At 39.0% G+C, this 22023-nt stretch overlaps 1 protein-coding gene across 1 annotated transcript in view; it reads right to left on the bottom strand.

Annotated features, from left to right (window-relative positions):
- The window catches only part of LOC308516172 (kininogen-1-like), a 33579-nt gene extending 14947 nt beyond the window's left edge, over positions 1-18632 (bottom strand). Inside the window, exons 1-5 of the mRNA XM_081087014.1 lie at positions 18268-18632; positions 14271-14381; positions 12423-12507; positions 7717-7889; positions 6477-6584 (exon numbers count right to left, since the gene is read on the bottom strand). Of these exons, the coding sequence (XP_080943140.1) occupies positions 6477-6584; positions 7717-7889; positions 12423-12507; positions 14271-14381; positions 18268-18462 (672 nt within the window). The 5' untranslated portion in view covers positions 18463-18632. The remainder of the gene's footprint in view (positions 1-6476; positions 6585-7716; positions 7890-12422; positions 12508-14270; positions 14382-18267) is intronic.
- Positions 18633-22023: the final 3391 nt, after the last annotated feature.

Here is a 22023-nt window from a genome sequence, read left to right as displayed (position 1 = left end):
AAAAGGAATCCAAGAGGACCACACCAAGACACATCATAATTAAAATGCCAACAGCAAAAGACAAAGAGAGAATCTTAAAAGCAGCAAAAGAAAGACACTCAGTTACCTACAAGGGAGTACCCATACGACTATCAACTGATTTCTCAACAGAAACTTTGCAGGCCAGAAGGGAGTGGCAAGAAATATTCAAAGTGATGAATGCCAAGAACCTACAACCAAGATTACTTTACCCAGCAAAGCTATCATTCAGAATTGAAGGTCAGTTAAAGAGCTTCACAGATAAGGAAAAACTAAAGAAGTTCATCACCACCAGACCAGTATTATATGAAATGCTGAAAGGTATCCTTTAAGAAGAGGAAGAAGAAGAAAAAGGTAAAGATACAAATTTTGAACAACAAATACTCATCTATCAACAAATGAATCTAAGAATCAAGTGAATAAATAATCTGATGAACAGAATAAACTGGTGATTATAATAGAATCAGGGGCATAGAAAGGGAGTGGACTGACTATTCTTGGGGGGGAAAGGGGTGTGGGGGATGCGGGAAGAAACTGGACAAAATTGTGCACCTATGGATGAGGACAGTGAGGGGGGCATTGAGGGCAGAGGGGGGGTGGGAACCGGGTGGAGGGGAGCTATGGGGGGGAAAAAGAGGAACAACTGTAATAATCTGAACAATAAAGATTTAATTTTTTTAAAAAAGGAAAAAAAAGATAAACCAAATGGATAAAAAAATAAAATCATAGAAAATGAATAAAATAATAAAAATGTATTTACATGGTATTTTCATATAATCCATATGACTTAAATAATATTTTTATAAGTATGATAAAGATAAACCAAATGGATAAAAAAATAAAATCATAGAAAATGAATAAAATAATAAAAATGTATTTAGATGGTATTTTCATATAATCCATATGACTTAAATAATATTTTTATAAGTATGATATATATTTTTTAATTGCTTTTATATTAGATTACAAAAAGGCTCAATAAATTTTCAAATCAAAATAATACAGGCCATGTCCTTTGACCTAAGCACCAAAAGAAAACAATTTTAAAAATACATTTAAACAAACAAAAAAGTAACTACTTTGAAATCTAAACATATTTACCTAAATAGTCAGGGTCTTCTTTGAATAAGGAAAAATATAAAAAACAAAATAAGAAAACTGAGAATTTTACAGAATTGACAGAGAAGCATTTGGAATTAAACTCATGGCTTTATATGCTTTCATAATTTAAAAAGAGAGAGGCAAGAAACAAATGAAACAACCTCAAACTGAGCTGTTTACATCAGGAAGTTAGAAAAAGGAAAAAAATAATAAATAGCCTTAAGCAAAACAAAAAAGGAGGAAACAATAAAGCAACACTGATGAACTAGAAAACAGAAAGCACTAGCATTAGTTAAATAATCCAAAAATAAATCCAAATGCTCATTCTAGGGACAAGGAAAAAAATCAAATGCAAAAAAAAACCCCAACAAAAACGGCATCATAGCAAAGGAACAAAGAAGCTAAAAATATAAGAGAATAATTATGAACAAGTGTATGCTACTTTAAATCCCAAAGAAATGGATACTTTTCTGGAAAACTGTAAATAACCATTGCTGACTTAAACACAAGAACATATTTGAATGAACCAATAACTGAAGAGCAGAGAATGCTATCATTACTCTCAACTTCCATTCCATTTCTCACCTCCAAACAACATAGATGTTTATGAATAATTTTTAAAATTAAAGGAACATTTAGTTCCTTCCTATGTAAACTGTTTCTGAATATAGAAAATACAGGCAAACTACCCAAGTCAAAAAATAGTGGCTAACCACCTAACTAAAAAATAGAAGGCAGTAGGAAAAGAGGAAAACCAAATATGACATATGTTTTTCTTACAATCTTATTCTAAGGTTGGTTTTGAAGTTATAAACACTAGAATAATAAATCACAAATTTAAACCTACTATTAAAAGATGGCAGTACAAATACATTAGTAGAGAACAGGTTTTTCATAAGAAACTATTATGGAATTAAGGTTGTCACAAATTTATGTATAAAGAAAGAATGTTGAGATATCTAGTTATCCTCTTGAAAAAAGCCTCAATTTAGAGACCTCAAAAGATACATTAAAATTAATTCCAGATAGGTTCAAAAGCTATATTTAAAAATACTGTCTAGACAAACTAGGGAAAAAGATGAATACTGAGCAAATGGTGGAAGAACTCAAAAGAAACATGTTATTAGATTTGGTCATCAATAAGCAAAATCTATTGGTAAGTCAGAATACCATAATGAAAACTAAAAAATGAACAACTGAGAAAATATGACAAAATACTGATACCTTTAATACAGAAATAGTTTTTTTTCAAATAATTAAGATTTATCCCAAAGAGAAATGGACAAAGGATATGGAAAACAATTCATAAATTCAATCCATAAATTTCTAACAAATTTCTATTTATGAAAATAAGAACATACCAAATACAGAAATAGCTTTATTCTCAAGAATGTTTGGTGAGTTATTAATGATAATAAAAATGGAAACAACTCAAATGTCTAAGTATTTGAAAATCATTTAAAAAACAATCTATCATATCTTTACTAGGATATTATACATTTATTTAAAAGAAAGTTTATCAAGAGTTTTAATGAGGTAGGAAAATTCTTATGTGAAAAAAATGCAGCATGTAAGCCTGGACAACATGGCTCAGTGTTGAGCGTTGACCTATGAACCAGGAGGTCACTGTTTGAATCCTGGTCAGGGCACATGCCTGGATTGTGGGCTCAATCCCCAGTGTAGAGCAGGTAATATTTCTATTTCTCTCTCCCTCTCCCTTTCTTTCTGAAATCAATAAAAATATTTTTTAAATGCAGCATGTAAAATAATGACAATTATTAACCAAAAAAATCACCAAATTGTCTATATCTCTTCCACCCCCCAAAAAAAGATAAGAGGGAAATACACTAAGATATCTTTGGGTATTTGGGTATGTGGTTTAATATTATTATTGTTTTCTATGTTTCTGCATTGCCTTCTGCATTGGAAATGTTTATTTCCAATAAGGGGATATATATAATGTCATAGTTGTTAAAGATACAAGGAATGCCACACTTATAATACCTTAATTTTGGATGAGGAGATGGATACCAGCAGTAGCTCTGAATTTCTTAATTCTATTAGCATATTTGATTCACCTAGAAGCTTTTAGGTTATTCTGACTCTAGAGACCCACCCCAGACCTAATCAAAATGCCTGGGGGAATGGTAGGAGTAGTTATTTTTAAAGCTGGCAATGTGATTCTAATATGCAGTATGGCCCAAGAACTATTTATGAAGCTCTTTAATCAGTGTTTTTCCAACCTTAAAGTGCAAATGACTCACCTGAGAATCTTGTTAACATGCAGATTCAGTAGGTGTGGGGGGAACTCAAGATTTGGCTTTTCTAACAAGCTCCCTGGTGATGCTGATGCTGCTGGTTCAGGGACCAACTTGGAATAGCAAGGCCTTCATTCAGTCTTACCAGGTGTAGGCAAGAGAGTTCATGTATATTTTGTGTCCTTTAATTATTGTAACAACACTGTGAGACCGGTGCTGTTATTCCTCACCATTTTACAAATGAGGAAGTGGAAGCTCAGGAAGTTATACCAGAAATCTGATTGGATTTGTGACTCCAATCAGCCCTGCATCTGTGTGTGTTGCAAAAAGAGAACTAAATTGAGGCCTTACAAAGAGATGCAGGGAGATTAAAGCTAGATAACACTTAAGCCTATATAATCTCAAATGGCTAACTAAAGAACATAAAAAACAAAAGGTGTTAATAGATGCTTTAAAGGCCAGATGACTAAAAATAACAAAGTCAAATAGTAGCTAGAGCATACATTTTTGGACTCTCTCTCTCTCTCTCTCTCTCTCTCTCTCTCTCTCTCTCTCTCCTTTTTTTACTTTTTTTTTATTATGGTAAAATATATGTAACATAAAATTTGCCATTTCAACCATTTTTAAGTATATAACTCAGTGATATTAATTACATTATTTAACCATCACTGCTATCTATTTCCAATAGCTTTCATCATTCCAAACACAAATTCTGTACCCATTAAGCAATAAATTCCCATTCTCCTTCGCCTAGCCCATGATAAACTCGAATCTACTTTTGTTCCTATGCATGTGTTAGATATTTCATATAAGTGGAATCATACAATATTTGTCTTTTTATGTCTGGCTTCTTTCACTTAGCATAATGTTTTCAAGGTTCATCTAAGTTGTAGATTGTGGCAGATTTCATTTCTCTCTATGGCTAAAGAACATTCCATTGTTTTATATATACATCACATTTTGTTTTTCCACTCATCTATTGATGGATACTTGGGTTGTTCCCACTTTTTGTCTACTGTGAATAATGTTGCAATGAATCCTGGCATGTAAGTATCTGCTTGACTCCCTGTTTTTTAATTCTTTTGGGTACATACCCAGGAGTGCAATTGCTCTGTCATATGGTAAGTGTATGTGTAACTTCTTGAGGAACTACCAAAGTGTTTTCCACAGTGGCTGCACCATTTACATTGTCATCAGCAATGGGCAAAGGTTTCAATTTTTCCACGTCCTCCCCAATACTAGTTATTTTCCAATTTTTTAAAAATTATAGCCATCTTTTAGGTGTGAAATGGCATCTCATTGTGATACTCTCTTGTAGCATGTTTTACACACACACACAGACACACACACACACACACACCGTCATAGCTAATTATGTTGAGCATCTTTTCATGTGTTTAATGACTGTTTGCATATCTTCTTTAGAGAAATGTTTATTTTAAAGTCCTTTGCCCATTTGAAAATTAGGTTGATTGTCTTTTTGTTGCATTATAGGAGTTATTTACATACTGCATATTTAATTCTTATCAGATATATGATGCAAATAATTCTCCCATTTTCTGGGTTGTCTTTTCACTCTCTTAACAGTATCCTTTTAACTTTTCTCCCAATTATGTAATAAATACATGCTTGGTTAGAAACATTGGCAAGTACTAAAGAGTACCAAAAAGTATAAAATCAAAAAAGGCACCCATAGTTCCAATTGAAAGTTTACTCTGTTTTATATTTTTGCATAGTTTTTTCATCACTTAAAATTTTTTTATGAGTTCCAGTGGTCAGCAAACTGCGGCTCGCGAGCCACATGAGGCTCTTTGGCCACTTGAGTGTGGCTCTTCCACAAAATATCGACTTCTGCGCATGGGCCAAGAAGTTTCAATCGCACAGCATGTGCGTGCCCGCACCTGGTATTTTGTTAGGAAAACTAACAACATATGACAGGGAGCAAGATCTCAAATGCTCCCCTCCATCACTTATTTTGTTGTTGTTAATCCTCACCTGAAGATATTTTTCAATTGACTAGAGAGAGTGGAAGAGAAAGGGAAAGACAGAGAGAAACATCGGTGTGAGAGAAACACATCAATAGGTTGCCTCCTGCACGTGCCCTGAACCAGGGCCTGGGCTGGGCTGGAAGGAGCTTGCAACCGAGTAATGTGCCCTTGACCAGAATTGAACCAGGGTCCCTTTGGTCCGCAGTCCAACACTCTACCCACTGAACCAAACCACCCAGGGACCCTCCATCACTTTTGATATTTACATTTACTTTATATATTTAAGTGAATGTGTTTCTATAATTTTATATATTTTTAACTTACCATATTATAACCATTTTACTAAGTCACTAAAAAATCTGTAAACATACTTTTAATGGCTGCACATATTTTACTGTGTGGATATACTGTAAGTTATTTAAACATTCCCTAATGTTGAAAACATTTCCAATGTTTTTCTATTAATAATAATGCTGAAATTAATATCTTACTGTTTGGGTTCCTCATATTCTTCCCACAGAATAGAATTGTAGAGGTAGAACAACAGACTAAAGGGCTTGAAGTAATCCCTTGCTTAAAGTAGTTTTCTGCTAAAATGCAAATATCCCTGGGATGGTCATTGTACCTTAGGGATCTGCACTAACTACTGCCACCTTGTGATACTCTCTTGTAACATAATTTTGGTTCTGATAAAGAGATGGAGGTTCAGGAAGTGTAACAAAAAATAAAGGAGAGGTGAGGGGAGGGGAGGAAAAAAGCAAAGGCAAATTGGAAGTTAAGGAGTGTCCAGGGCTAAGGAGCACTGGGAAGGATCTTAAGCAGGTGGGAAGAAAGGGAGACAGGAAAGTGTGAAGACATGAACAGACAAACTTGACATGGCATCATTTTATCTCAAGCCCCAGTTATATGTGTAAATGCTTATTGCCAGATGTACAGATCTTTTGACCAGGTAGGTAAGGCAGCTTGACTAGTGACATGGAGAATGTGGCTGTGAATTCATACATGTCACCTAAAATCTTAGAGGCCAAGTCTTCCTATGTGGCTGAGTATTCCCACACCTGTAAGTACTGGACATCAAATGCTAATTATAATTCAATTTTTGCCTACTTACACCATTGGGAAGGGGCTTGCAGTCTTGGGTTAAGAATTTAAAATTCTCCTTGGAACAATTAGTTTGCTGAATTAAGTAAGTAACTTCATAGTTCCATCCAGACACCACCTGAAACAATGTTGAATTAAATAGTTAAAGGGAAGTTTTAACATTATTCACTGTGTTATGAGGAACTTAGAATACTGCCAGGCATATTGTAGGTACTCAAAAATATAAACTCTTAGTGCTAGGCAAAAGTCATGACTGAATAAACATTGAGCACTTTATGACTCACACTCCTCAACACACACACACACACACACACACACACACACACACACACTCTTACACATCTGAAAATAAAAAGCAATATATACATGGAGTTACTGTATTTTCTTAAGAAAAACCTAGCAACATTTCCTCTTCCAGGCAACAGAAAAATAATGTCCCTTTGAATTTAGTGAAATATAAATAATACTCTTCTAGATGGTTAAAAACACTTTGGAGCTAGAATGGCCTTTGCTGATAAGTTCTCAGGTACCAGACAGTCAGGCAGTAAGCTTTGTGCTGCTCTATCTTGGGCTAGTCTCACCCCGATAGCTGGCTATGAATGTAATTGAGTAGAACATGCATTTTGCATGAAGGGAAGTTGGATGGTCTATTAAAAGCAAGGAATGTTACTGACTAAAGTAAGACCCTTATAATTAGACAATGAAATACAAGGAACCCAGTCAACTGTCAGTAAAGACTTAGTGAATTGGGTCAATGAAAAGGCCAGATTTCCAAGTATTTACTTTTTTTTAATGATATGAAAGCTATAATTTAGAGAGTGCTCAGAAAGCCGTGCCAACTGTTTGGGTACCATTTCATATTTTGGAGCCATGTTTGACTCATGATAGCTAAGTGATAATGTAATTTTCTTAAAACCTTAAGGCTAGAATGATCTTTTAATCTCACCAACTCTAAGAAAAACATGTATTTCTGACTACCCATTCATTAAAACCAGCCTCAGGGCCAGGGGTCTGCTTAGCCACACTTTTGCCCTTTTATATATTGCAGTTTCCCAATCACTTTGCCCCAAGAGAAAGCGCTTTACCTCCTATGCCAGTTAGATGAGGACATAGAAGAGCTCCCTCACCACCACTCATGGAATCATAGGGTTTTCTATTGACCAGTGGTTTACTTTATGTAATGAAATCCTAAACATAAATATCCAACAAATTTTAACAATACTGTGAGAAATGGAAACTGCAGCACAAACCTGTCTCTGTGCCCTTTTTACTTCCTTAAGAGCAAAGAGGTGGGGATGATTAGTGTGGTTGTTAAAATGCTGAATGGCATGTCTCAGAACAGGGTCCAAATCAGGGCTGGCAGTCGATATGGGGTGCACGCAGCCATAGCATTCATACTTGGAGGTCACCACAGGGCCCTCGGCTTGACAAAGAAAGAGTAGGCAAAAGGGCAGTGTTAATGAGCAAAACCCGCATTTAGATACATTGTCCTAAATAAATAAGATAATTTCAAAGACCCTGGTAAACAAACTTTCTAGTACATTCTAGTATGTATTAGAAAAAGAGAACACAGGACTGCTTTTTTGTCAGAGAGAAAAAAAACCTACCATTGACTTAGGAACATCTTATGTGCATACTATTGTGCACAATTATTTTAAATTTATTTAAAAATCATTGTAAATTATGGAAATAATACATTAATTTTTCCTCTTATAAAAAATTAAAACAGTACAGATATAGTAGTATTTATTTTTCAGTGTTAATTAAAGCTCCTTGAAGCCTCTTTCAGCATATAATATGTTTTGTATCAATTCATTTCAACAAACATGTACATTTTTTAAAATATATTTTTATTAATTCAGAGAGGAAGGGAGAGGGAGAAAAAGATTGAAACATCAATTATGAGAGAGAATCATTGATCAGCTGCCTCCTGCATGCCCCCTACTGGGGATCTGCCGGGAGCTGGTCCATCCTTGCTGTTTCAAGGGACCTGGCATATATGGCATACTGTTTTTAATATGTTTGCTCACCTTCTTGGCACTATGTGTTTTAACCAAGGTCACCTCTCTGAGAAAGGTTGTTTTCCCAGGTAGGGATTTTCCCCTGAAGTTAGGGAGGGAATAAAACCCCTTAACTAAGTGTCAGGCGGGTAATTAATCACTTTAAGTACGAACAATCATGCTTAAGCTACCTAATCTTTACTCCCTGGAATGGAGATAAGAAACGTCCTAACCTTTGGAATAGAGATTAATAGGATTGGAATCAACTGGTATAAATACAGATGTAACAAGACAACAGGACACAGAACCTAGACACAGAACCTAGACACAGAACCTACACAGAACCTACACAGAAACTAGAGACAGAAGAACTTCGCTGGAGAGAACATGGCAAAAGATCCTGGACAGAAACTGGAGACAGAACCTGGAGACAGAACCTAGCGAGAGAACATGGCAAAAGATCCTGGACAGAAACTGGCCACAGAACCTAGAGACAGAACCTAGTGAGAGAACCTGGCTGAAGAACCTAGAGACAGAACCTGGCTACAGAACCTGGATAGAACATGGCAAGAGAACCTGACTAGAACCTGGTGACTGAACCTGGCTGGAGAACCTGGACAGAACCTAGAGACAGAACCTAGCAAGAGAACATGGACACAGAACCTGGCTGGAGATCCTAACCAGAACTTCGCTGGAGATCCTGAACAGAACTTGGCTGGAGATCCTGGCTAGAGATCCTGACTAGGCTGCTGATCAACTGATCACTGTCTCCGTGTCATTCCTTCTTCGCCGACTCCGTCCACACCTTTGGGGACCCCTGGACCTGCTGGGGTTGGACCCGCAACCAGGCATATGCCCTTGACTGGAATCAAACCTGGTACCCTTCAGTCCTGCAGGCCAACGCTTTATGTACTGAGCCAAACCAGCTAGGGCAAATATATACATATTTTGCTCCTTCTGTAATATGTCAGGTGCTGAGCTAGAATGTGTGGTTACATTAACTTGTTAGTAATGGTTACTGTGGTATTGGAGAGCATAAGAGACTTGGTTGGAAAGTTGTAAGGAGGACATTCTGATAAAAGGGAAGTGTGTAGAAGGCCACCTGCCCTGTTAATCGGAATTCCAACTTAGGGGAGACATAGGGGAGTGTCGAAGGTGGTGCCCCTAATTATTCCTTGACCTTTCCAAACAAGTCTGATTACATACAGACCCCAGGTGTTTACTGGAATCCATATGCTTAATCCCTGGATGCCCTTGCCTAGAGGACAAGGTAAACACAGGTATCATCCCAAGATTATTCACCCCACTGATTGTATCTAAAGATAAAAACTGCAATTATAGGCTAACAAGGCAGGCAATCCAGGCTGCTCTGGCCGCTAAAGCCAGGAGCCCCTTAGCCCTCTCTCTCTCAGTCAAACTGTGTCTGAGTAATCTGTTCATCCATCGTTCAGGGGCTGCTGGTCAGCACCAGCAGTGTTGAAGGTGTTGGGCAAAGTGGAGTGGGAGAGACAGAACTGCAGATGGATATTTCAAAATAATTTGGCAAGAGCTTGGGAAGGCAGGAGCCCAGAGTGAGCTCAAGAAAGACTTTCGTGAGGAGAAGAGGCCTGAGCTAAGAAGGGTGTAAAGTGGTCAAGGTCAACTGGGAAACATAAAGTGTGAGCCTGAGAAGGAGGAACAAAGGGAGGAATGGCTCTCAAGAAAGCAGGATGAGTCAGGGGCAGCGTGTGAGAGGTGGTGTATACTTTTTAGTGGGGCTTAAAGCAGGAGGCAGGGACTGGTGATTGAGGTCTGGACAATTAATAGAGAGTCCTCTGCTGTGGAGCCCGGGCCACTCTCTGGAGTCCAGGGATTATGAACTATATTCCAAGGGTCATGGGCTCCTTGGTGAACATGCTGAGAACTAGGGCGCCCTCTCCAGGAAAATGCTGGTACTCACAACGTTCTCCATGTAATTTCAGAGTGTGCATAGAGACCCACTGAAGTGAATTAAGAGTGATGGGCTGTAACGATGGGGTGCACCAACGGGGTTTTAAATAAAATAATGTAAAATATTAAAACAGGAGCGAGCTTGTATTAAGTTACCAAGTAATGTTTATAACAGATAGCCTTAACCCGCTGCTCAGTAGAGGCACACGCTATAGAGGGGAAACCATAAGGGCATCCTGGGCCCCTTTGCCTTGGGCTCTCACTGTCTGAGTGTGCAGGACCCAAAGAGAGTCAGGAGCAACAGTGTTCTACAATAGTGTCCCTCAGTTGTGAGTAGGTCAACACAACTCCCCTTGCAGCTGTTTCTTGACACTCACTCCATAAGCATGTGTGTCAGAAAAAAGATTTACTGGGTGAATACTCAGAAAAAGATTTACTGAGAGCTTTCCTCACTGCTTTCCCCTTGCAGAAGGTATGTTGCATCAGGGCAGTGGACAAAGTTAAGAAACTGGAGGAAACTTACATGGGAAAGGAGAGAGACTTACTGACAGCAGGACAAAAGATTGATGAACACAGAAGGCGTAGGGGGAAGGGAGTAGAGACCAGAGGCTGGTATGCTGACCTCAAGGGCAGCTCTGACTGGGGTAAGAGGAGAGATGGCACAGACTTTTGAGGGTGAGAGGAGTAGGGAAAGATGCAAATTCAGTTTTTCCAGGCAATGGAATGATTTTTCATCCTGCTCCAACATTTCTAGGGAGATTTATAAAAAATTTAAAAAAGATTTTAATTTTGAATTCTGAAACATATTTTGCCAAAAATGTTTCAGATAAGGGATTGTAGACCTAGTAGTAATTGTGGATCTACAAGGTGTGGCAAAGAGCTTTTTCTGTCAAAGAGTTTTTTAAGTGCTGTGTTCTGGATCATGTGAAAATTTGCTTATGAGCTAAAGTTCTTAAACTAAATAATAAAAAGCTACTCCATTTTTTTTAAATTGTGATTTCTTTTCTGTTTTGGACTGTTTTTCTTTCAATGACACTTGTTAAAAGAGCTGAAACTCAAGAAATATAGTTTTTTAGGGTTCCTTATGGATGACTAAGGCCAAGACAGAACAATTGCTCCTAAACTGATGTTCATGAGTGTGGCTGAAGATGCTGTTCTGGAGCCCTAAATACTAAAATCCTATCTTGCAAAAGGCCAGTTCTGGGTTGGTTTTTGTGACTGACAGTCCCTAGAGGTGCCCATTCTTCTGCACCCAGCCACTCTGCCACCAGAGGGAAGGAGCTAACAGTGGTTATATCTCTGCATAAGTTGCTCCATTCTTATAAGGTCTACTATACCAACTCTGCTAATTGCTAGCTATGGGATACTGGGCAAGATACTTAACTGTGGTGGGCCTGGGTTTCCTCATTTATAAAATGAGAATATTAACACTTGCCTCAGAGAATTGTTGTGAGGATTAAATAAATCAACATATGTAAAACAATTAGCACTGTGGCTAGCAATAAGTGCTCAATAAATGTCAGCTATGATTACTTTTATTCTGATGATCATCAATACAGTTTTATGCTTTAACTTCAAGCCTACCATCTAGTTTCAGTCTACAACAACCCTCTGAAGTGAGAATTACTGTGATCCCCTTTTAAGGAAAGGGGAAACCAAAAAGTGAAGATCGTTTGAAAGATTATAGGCCAGATATGACCTCAAAGCCTGTGCTTTTCTGGTTCTAGGACACCCCCACAATTGAAGCATGTGGCATGTTTTCTAGTCCTTTCCCAGGGCCTTTGCACACACCTAATTCAGTGCTGCCTTCTGGGGGAGGCCAGGCGATGATTGGCAGGAGCCTGGCCCCACCTCAGGACTCTGCCACCACAGACACCCCCCCATCACCACCAACAAGGCTGCTAATGGCATTGCACAGCCACCCACTGCCCTCTGGGAAGGAGCTTTGTCCAGGTTATGCTCCTGGCCCCACATGGAAATGGTTCATTTCCCCCCCCCAGGGCAGTGCCACCCTATATATCAGCTACCTGGAATAATGTTGCAGGTCTGGGTAGCCACGGAGAATTTATTATTCCGTCTCTTCCCTATGGTTGCCATGCATTCTCCTGTGGCCTAGAAAGAAAGAAAGAAAGAAAGAAAGAAAGAAAGAAAGAAAGAAAGAAAGGAAGGAAGGAAGGAAGGAAGGAAGGAAGGAAGGAAGAAAGAAAGAAAGAAAGAAAGAAAGAAAGAAAGAAAGAAAGAAAGAAAGAAAGAAAGGAAGGAAGGAAGGAAGGAAGGAAGGAAGGAAGGAAGAAAGAAAGAAAGAAAGAAAGAAAGAAAGAAAGAAAGAAAGAAAGAAAGAAAGAAGAAAGAAAAGAAAGGAAGGAAGGAAGGAAGGAAGGAAGGAAGGAAGGAAGGAAGGAAGGAAGGAAGGAAGGGAAGGAAGGGAAGGAAGAGAGAGAAAGAATCCATTTATCTTAATCTTTCAGATGAAGAAGTGCACCTAGTGCTGTTGCTAAGTATGGCTTTTCCCTTCTTTAAAACTTAAGATTTTTTTCTAACACTTTTGAGACACAAGAATGAGTGTTTTTATAGCCTAATCATTATTATTTACAAGTCATTGATATTCATGAAATGTCTGGAGGAGAGGCAATATAGATAACGAGGTGTTAAATAATGTTATGTTTGGAGCACTGGAGATATTTCTTTTTCACTAAGGTGAACACAGTGCCCTAAAACTAGCCTGCCCAACTCTCCTCTTACAGTTCAACTTCAGGGTTCAACTGCACAGAGGATGAGGTGTTTTTGATACCATTGTAATAACCAGGTATTAACTGAAAAGGAGCAAAGGGAAGGCCAAATAGACACATGCCCAGTAACGTCTGGGTGACCTAGGGAAGGTATTTATCTGTCAATCACCCTGGGAACATAGTCAGTGTGGCTACTGCAAGCACAGGAAGATATTAAACTCCTAAACAAAGGAGTTCCCTCTCTCTTGCCTCTCTTGCACACTGTAGCTCCTGGCTCTCTTGTTGCAGGCGACACACTTCCCTGCATGCACCCACATGGCCCACAGCCATATGTCCCCCCCCACACCCACACACACACACAATGGACTAATGGATGGGAACTAGCCTGATGCTGTGCCGGACTCAGCTCCATCATGGAATAGAAACTTGGGACATTGGTTTGGCTGCACCTATTTTAGGACTGGTTTAAGGGAAATGGGACTTTAGAAATGCAGATATGTTATTCCACACAAATAAAGATCTCTCATCTTCCTGTGTGAGTCTTAGAAAGTTCTTTTTCTCAAGATATCATGAGGTCCTGACCCCCAACATCCAGCGAGGAAAGGGATCCCCCAATTCCCACCAGTGGACACCCTATTTCCACCAATAACATTTTGACACATTAAAGAGGTGAGTCCATGGACTGTGGAAAGAGTGGCTTCCTTCCTGGCAGACACTGGCTGTTAGCTCCCTCAGGTAAGGCCAAACAACAGCTGTGGTGTGGCAAACAGATGATAGGCATTTGGTTAAGATGCATTCCAATTTAAGTCAATTTTACCTCCCTTTTACAAGGGAGCCCATGGGTTAAAAGTGGTCAGCTAATTAGAGGCCGAGTAGAATTCCAACTCAGGTCTGCACAAATAAAGCACCCAATTTATCATAGGAGTCCCCTCTTCATGGGAGGGCTTTTTCCAATCTCATTGCTGGACTCTCATGCCCTTTCTGTCTGTGCAAGAACACAGACATCAACCATTTGCCTTTTGTACACATTTGAGTGTTTATGTGCACCCCTCACAAACAGGCTCCACGGTACTCATCACCCCCAGCACTAATAGAATAATTTGGTCTCGATTGAGAAAACTGGAGGCTCTGGACCATCACACTTACAGCTTGCTCAGCTTCTTTATAGTCACAGTCCTGCCAGGTTTTGTCACCTTGAACAGGACAGTCGCCCTCCTTGATTTCATACTTGACAGAATAAAATATATTCTCGTCTTCCTGGAAAAGAAAACAATCAAACATACATAGGGCTCATTCATCTGACAACAGCAGACCATTGGAGAGGGATCTGGTACAGTTATGAATGTTTGATATTGATTTAATTCAACAAGAGCAAAACATTTACTAAAAGTAATGAAAGTTACAAATACTTGGAAGAATGTTCATAATATATTTATAAACATGTATTTTCAAGTAACGAAGTAGTATATCTAGCATTAGCCTATTTTTGTAGAAAGCAATTTACATGTACATATATGATTTTAAAAGTCTGAAAGTTATGCAGCAAAGCTGTTAACGTATTGCGTCTCAGTGGTGGGTGTATGGTTATCTTTTACTCTCTTCATTAACCAAACATTCCTAAACTGTCTGAGTATTTTCTTGAAAACAAATATATAGTACTTTTACAATTAGAAAATAAACCAACAAACAAGAGTACTTTCTTCTTTCATTTTTTTGAAAAAAAATGTTAACAGGTATCTCTGGATGATGGGATTAGTTATGGGTAATTTTAGTATTTCTATTTGATTTTGTTTGTTTTCTATTTTTTTCTAACATGTCATAAAATAATAAATAAAACTTTTAAAGCTTAAGATTCTGAGTTAGATGAGCTTTTAGATGCAAAATCCTGGCATGTTGGAGCAGCAAGAGACCTGAGAGGTGCTGTTGCCCAGCCCCTCACTTTGCAGGTGTGAGAAAGGAGGCCCAAGTAGAGAGCGCAGAGCTAGGCAGCCTCCCACCTTGGAAAGGCAAAGCCAACCCAGACTCGGGTCTCCTGAGTCCAGGGGCAGTGCTCTCTCAGAGCCTGCACTTGTCAGAGTATTTGTATCTGGGAGATGATGGAGTCAAACACGATAGTTCCGAGGTTCATTTCGGGTCTCAGATTTAGATAAAGCAGTAGGTGATAGTGATTCTGTGGACACTGTAGAAAAAAAAATACCCAACAGCAACACATTTGCCACAGATGTCCGCCAATGACCACAACACCAATAAAACATTGCCGAAGGCACCAGGACTCGCATGACTACAATAGCTGGTAAAACAGAATGGCTCAATGTTACTTTCATAAATAAATAAATAAATAAATAAATAAATAAATAAATAAATAAATAAAAAGCCCACTGGGCTGTTTTGTTTAATCTCATCATATCAAATTGATGGATTTTTTTTTCTTCCACCGAAGTAAACTATTACATAAAAACAGTGAAATTCATTTGAACAAATTATTGAAAGTTTGTATTTTTTTATCTTTGCTTTTTTTTCTTTAAAAATAATTTGTTTTCTTTTGCATGACACAAGACTTCGAGTTTCAAAACAGGGTACATCTAAAACAAAAATATCCCCCCTGTGTCCCATCTTTATTTTCACCAATGCAAGAAATCCTTCTAGAATGTCAGTACATTATTAAATAGGTATCGAGCCATTGAATCTACAAGTTAATACATATTTTGTAACAGCAGAATAACTAAGAATTTTCCCCAAAGAAAGATGTTAATTTTCCAAATATAAAAGGGTCTAAGATGATCATATGAGAACAAACAAAAATCTCTTATGCCAGGTTTTTTAGGCTAAAGATTGATAACACATGGCAGCTGAAGAAAATTGAAACTATAAATCGATCCAAATTAAGAATTTCTACATTTCTTTAGAAAACAGAACCAGAATTCATTTTTTAAAAATGACCCTGTGGAATGCCTTTGTTTCCATATTTACTTAATATTGTAACAGTAAAACAGACACAAGAATGTTGATGACAGCTCAACAATGCTGGATGCAGGACGTTTACCTGTGCACTTTTGTTTAAAAGTCCCACAGGTTTATTGACTAAGGCTGGATAGCAAGTCATATGGCCCTATTTGGTACTTTTTCTACAGTGTCCAAGATCATTATATGGATACAGCCAAAGACTGGGCCCAACTTTCATGAAAATGACCACAAAGAAGAAAATCAGGGTAGTTATTTAGTCCCCCTAGTTAACTGTTTGAACTGGAACAACAAAAGGTGGAAAACACGGACTGCAATGAATTAAAGGAGTTGGAAAAAGTTGGTGCAGAGAGTCATGGTGTATGAGTAAGGCCATTGGGCTTGGGATGTCAAGGACAGTAAAAAAAAAAAAAAAAAAAAAAAAAAAGCATCCATGGGACCAAGTACTTATAATGTCCTGTGGTGTCACTCCCTCAACAACGTTAGGTTATCTGCATGCGATAATAAGTAGATCAGTTATGCAATAAGGCAGAGTGTCAAATATGCATTCGTCCTGTGGAATGAACCATCACAGAGATACTTGATACCATACACATTCTTTAAGTGCTCTTGTGTTGTATCTGATTTGCTTGTTTTCAAAGCCATCCTGGCAAGCTTATCCCAGGGATGTCCTTGGAGAGAAGAGTGGTCCACTGAGCCTGGTTTACTTAATATTTCCTTTATCAAGAAATGATGATTGACTTTAAAGAGAAATAAAGCTAAAGGTTGTATGATTTTGATTTTTTTTTCCTTTTCAGTTACATCTTTCTGAATGTTTTCATATAAACAACAACAACAAAAATCACAACGAAACCCTCCCTCCCCCCCCCCAACCTAATAGTTTTCATGCATCCAATTGTATTTCTTGGAATCACACATCCTGTCAGGATTTATCTTCAACCTGAGTGTATCCATCAGTGATAAAGAATATTCAAAACCAACTAGAACATTGCTGTTACCTTTGATGCATTCAGCTATCGGGACTTCATGGTATATATTTTATCTAATATAGCAGAACTATATTAACTTCTTTTCTGACTCCTCTTGACATATCTCACTGTCCCTCACTTACCCTAGTTTTACTGAAGTATAATTTATTGAGGTATATTTATTGAGATATAAATAAATCATATATATTTAAGATATACAAAAAGATGATTTGCTATATGTATACATTGTGAAATGATTACCACAAATAAGCTAATTAGCACATTATCACCTCACATAATTACATCTTTTGTTTGTGCGGTGAGAACCCTTAAAATCTAGGCCTTTAGCAGATTTCAAGTATACAATACAGTAGTATTAATCTTATTCACCATTCTGAACATTAGACCCCCCAGAACCTATTCATCTTATTTTCTTAAAGTATGTTTTTATTGATTTCAAAGAGGAAGGGAAAAGGAGCGAGAGATAGAAACATAAATGATGAGAGAGAATCACTGATTGGCTGCCTCCTGCACACCCCACACTGGGGATCAAGCCTGCAACCCAGGCATGTGCCCTGACCAGAAATTGAACCATTACCTCCTGGTTCATAGGTTGATGCTCAACCATTGAGCTAAGTGACCAGGCTCATCTTATAACTGAAAATTTGTACCCTTGACAAACACCTCCCCATTTCTCCCATCCCAAAGTCCCTGGCAACCACCATTCTACTTCTGCTTCTGTTAAGTTTGACTTTTTTAGATACTATTTATATGTGAGATTATACAGTATGTGTTAGACATACCCCCTTAAACACCTCCTCCCCTTTGAGGTCTGGAGGTCTTTATATTTTAGTTTAAACGGTCACCCAGTAAATCCTCTTTCAGTGGCCTCACTGAGCTTCTGGATTGTCCCACTCTACATAGTCCCTTTCAAATGACTCCATCTACCTTTCTTTAATTTCAGCCTAGAATACCTGTCCTCTGATTACCAGGAGGCTAACCTTGGAAGCTTGAGGACTAGTCATACCCTGCCCAAGTCCCAGCCCAGAGAGTGGAGTTAGTCATTTCTAATAGCTGTAAACTATACCTTTAATTATCAGGAATTTTTTTGTGATGTGTGTGTGTGTGTGTGTGTCTGTCTGTGTGTGTGCGCCCTGGGTTTAAGTGATAACACAAATCCCAAATGACCTCAAGGTTAAACACAACTCACTCACAGTCTTGGTGACTTCGGTTATTCGGTACAATACAAACTGGTTGCCACTTTTGTTTCCATCATTGTATTTCTTCAGAGCTGCATCCACAGCCTTAAATGCATCCTCATCATTGCAGTCAACTTCTTGTGGTTGGTCCTCTTGGGCGAAACTTGTTAGCAGCCTAGAACAAAGGAAAAGGATGGCAATTAACTTCATGATTTATCAGTCTCCCTCTGGGAGTTTCACCAAGAATTGGAAGCTAACTTGGAGGCTGATATTAACTCTCTTCAGCCTCTTATCTCTTCTCTCTCTCCTCTCTCTGCCTTAGCACTTCAGGGTTCTGCTTGGCTTCCTGCTGCCCTCCACTATTTGCCCTATTACAAAAGAACAAATGGCTCTGCTGGATTATCCAAGCAGATCTCAGGCTGGAACATTACAACACTGGGTCATTGACTTGTTTGTTAGCAGTTGGGAGGCATGTGTGAGCACATTGCCAGGTAATTGCACAAGTTTGTATAGCAAATCAGAGTACAATCCAATAAAGGAGGAGAAAAAAAAACATTAACCACCTGTTATTCCCTTTCCCAAATGACTTTCCCAAAGCTATTTATGAAGGTCACTGCATGTGACAACAATGCAACCATGAGCAGACACCTTTCAATAAAATTTCTTTGCACTTGGAGAGCACATGCACAGGGACATAGTGAGTGCAGGGAGTCTCACACAGGACATTGGCATGACTGAAAATAAAAAATGGGCATCCTATCTGGTCTCTGGCCAAGCCAACCTCCCTCCACTCAATTGGATCTGCTGTAGAAAGGAAAATGTTCCCAGGGTGGAGGAGACAGGAGAGAAACTTAAGGAGAGATGGTTTGAGTGAAGCCTGTTTACTTTGTCCTTCCTTCTTGTTTCTGGTTTGGTGGACTTTATAGGGGTCTTTCATTCACCAAGCCTAAGTGACCTTTCAGATAAAGTAAGACTATTCAGGGAGAGGAAGTCTAGCGATAGGTTGAAGAGATGGGCTAGTAGATGTTTGCCTCAAGTCTTACCCTCTTCCCCCCAAGAAGATGTTTGGCTTCTTTGTTGTTGGTGATCAGGTATCTAGCTTGACAAGCAAATCTCCCTGAGAGCCCCTGGAAAAGAGGGATCAACAGAAGCTAAATGATGGCCTTGTAACAGAGTGGCAGGAACATGAGCTTGGCAGTAAGCCCAACCTTGATTCCCATCCAGCTCTGCTACTTAACTGTTATGTGATCCTGAGCAAATCAGGGTCATATAGCCTTTCTGAAGCTCCATTTCTCATCTGGAAAAGTGAGATATAATATCTTATGAAGTTTTCTGAGGAGTAATGAGATAATATATGTGCAGAGCCTAGTAATTAGTTCATATAAATTATATCTAATATTAGGGCTGGTTGGTTAAAAATCCCTGACTTACTGAAGCAGTTTCAGGTGTGTGATGATGGCAGAAGGTAGGTTCTAGTGTGTGTGTGGCAGGGCCAGGGGATGGTGGGAGATTTAGGAAATGAAACTAAGGATGAAAAAGACTTGGGTAAGTTCTTAGACTTGGAAGAAAGGGGGACCTGAAAAGATGGAGAAGCTGAGGGTGGGAGAGGGAGGAGATGGCTGATGTGCAAGATCCAGGAGGAGTTGGAAAGGAGCACAGGGCTGATCAGGGTGGGTGTTTCAAGTGAAGATTCAGAAACAGGACTTGCCAGTGTATACAGGTGGCATAATAAAGAGGAAAGCATGTGACTTTGGAGGAGGCTGATTTGGGTTCTAATCCCAGGCCCAATTTACTGACTATAACAAACACTTTTTAGCTATCATGTAATAAAACAAATCTAGAAAAGGAGCAATCAAGGATATCTGTCTAAATCTCTAGTACAATGTAAGCTCCCTAGAGTAGGGATTGTTTCTTACTCCATTATTCAGCTGCAGCAACTGTGTTTGCATATTATAAATGCATTTAGTGGACATGAATTAAGAACATTCAATCCCATTTTTTTACAGGTACCATTTTCAATAACTCAAGCAATATTTGTGAAAGTACTTTATAAATTAGAAAACACTACTGAAATGCTTCTGTGAGTTATTGAGCTATGCTTTTTTTTTTTTTTTTTTTTTTTTTGGTCTTCTTGGATTTCACCTTTCTTTACTCTCTGTCTAAGCAGCCAACCCTGTGTTCACGCCTCTGGAGGAAAGTGATTCTGCAGAGCAAACATTTGGCTGGAGACTCCCTGATTGTTTACACCTGGTGACCATTCTGACTGACTGTTGTACCTGCTTTGTTGGTCAGCGCTGGTGTCATTTGGGTTATTAAATATTTCGGGTATCATTGTGTGGTTTCAAGAAATGACATCTAATTGTACTCTATGGAGAAAAGGGAAATGGGCTGCCACCATCACCCTTTTTTACAAAAGGAAAATGTGGCCCAAAGAGGTTTAATGACTTTCTTAGTATCTCATGATCAATAAATTGTAGGACTGGGATTATAACCCAAATGGGCCTTCTTCAAAGTCACATGATTTTCTATTTATTATACTGCCTGAATCCATTGCCACATTCCAGTTTTATTAAGAAACTAGAGGCCCGATGCATGAAAATTCATGCACTGGAGGGGGGTCCCTCAGCCCGGCCTGAACCCTCTCACAGTCCGGGAGCCCTCAGGGGCAGGAGGTGACCTGGTGATCAGGTGATGCCCCCATCACACCTCAGCTGATGCCACTGCCGGAAGCACAAGCCTCAGCTGACCCTGGTTACCTGAGCCTCAGGCAGCCCTGGGCAGCTGGGCGGCTGCCATCCAAGGCTTGCCTGTGCCTCGGGCTGGCCCTGGTCAGCTGAGGGGCTGAGGGGACTGGGAACTGCCATCTTGTGGTTGTGGGCACCGCCATCTTTGAGGGTGTGGCAGTCAATTAGCATATTCCCTCCTTATTGGCTGTGGGCGCCACCATCTTTGCAACAGTGTGAGGGTCAATTAGCATATTCCTCTTTATTAGATAGGATAATTGACATTCATCACTGTATAAGGTTAAGGTATTCCACATGATGCTTTGATTTATATATCTTTTGAATTGATTATAATAGGTTTAGTTAACATTGTCTCATATAGATATGATAAAAACAAAAGTTTTCTTCTTGTGATGAGAACTCTTAGGATCTACTCTCTGAGCATCTTTCCTGTATATCATGCAGCAGTGTTAACTATAGCCACCATTCTGTAAATTTTACCTTAGTCCTCACTTCTCTTAACACCGGAAGTTTGCATCTTTTGATCACATTCCTCCAGGTCCTGTTTCTGAGTCTTCACTTGAAGCACCCACTGTGATCAGCCTTGGGCTCCTTTCCACTCCTCCTGGACCATGCACATCAGTCATCTCCCATCCTCAGCTTCTGCATCTTGTGGGTCCCTCTTTCTTCCCAGTCCAATACCTTACCCAAGTCTCTTTCACCCTTAGGTTTTTTTTTCTTTCTCTGCCTTCCCCCATTAAAATCTACCTGCTCCCACCACCAAACACCTGAACTGCTTCAATAAGTCAGATAGAGACAATCCAAAGTTTTATTAGCTCGAGTCTAAATGCTTGAATCTGGTTTGCGAAGAAGGAAAAAGAAAGAAAATTCAAATGTGACAAGAGTCCCCTGGCATCAAAAATGAACAAAGAAAAGTTTCTGAGACTAGAAAAGCCCCTAACATGGGAGAAGATATGAGAAGAACAAAGGAGTCTGGGGGGTCTAGGGGCAGAGGACACCTCTGCCATGCTTTCTAGACATGTAGCCT

This window comes from Myotis nattereri (assembly GCF_964212035.1).
Source record: "Myotis nattereri genome assembly, chromosome: 3".
Lineage (NCBI taxonomy): Eukaryota > Metazoa > Chordata > Mammalia > Chiroptera > Vespertilionidae > Myotis > Myotis nattereri.
Note: the sequence above shows the minus strand (reverse complement) of the source record. Positions and strands in the feature narration are given on the sequence as shown.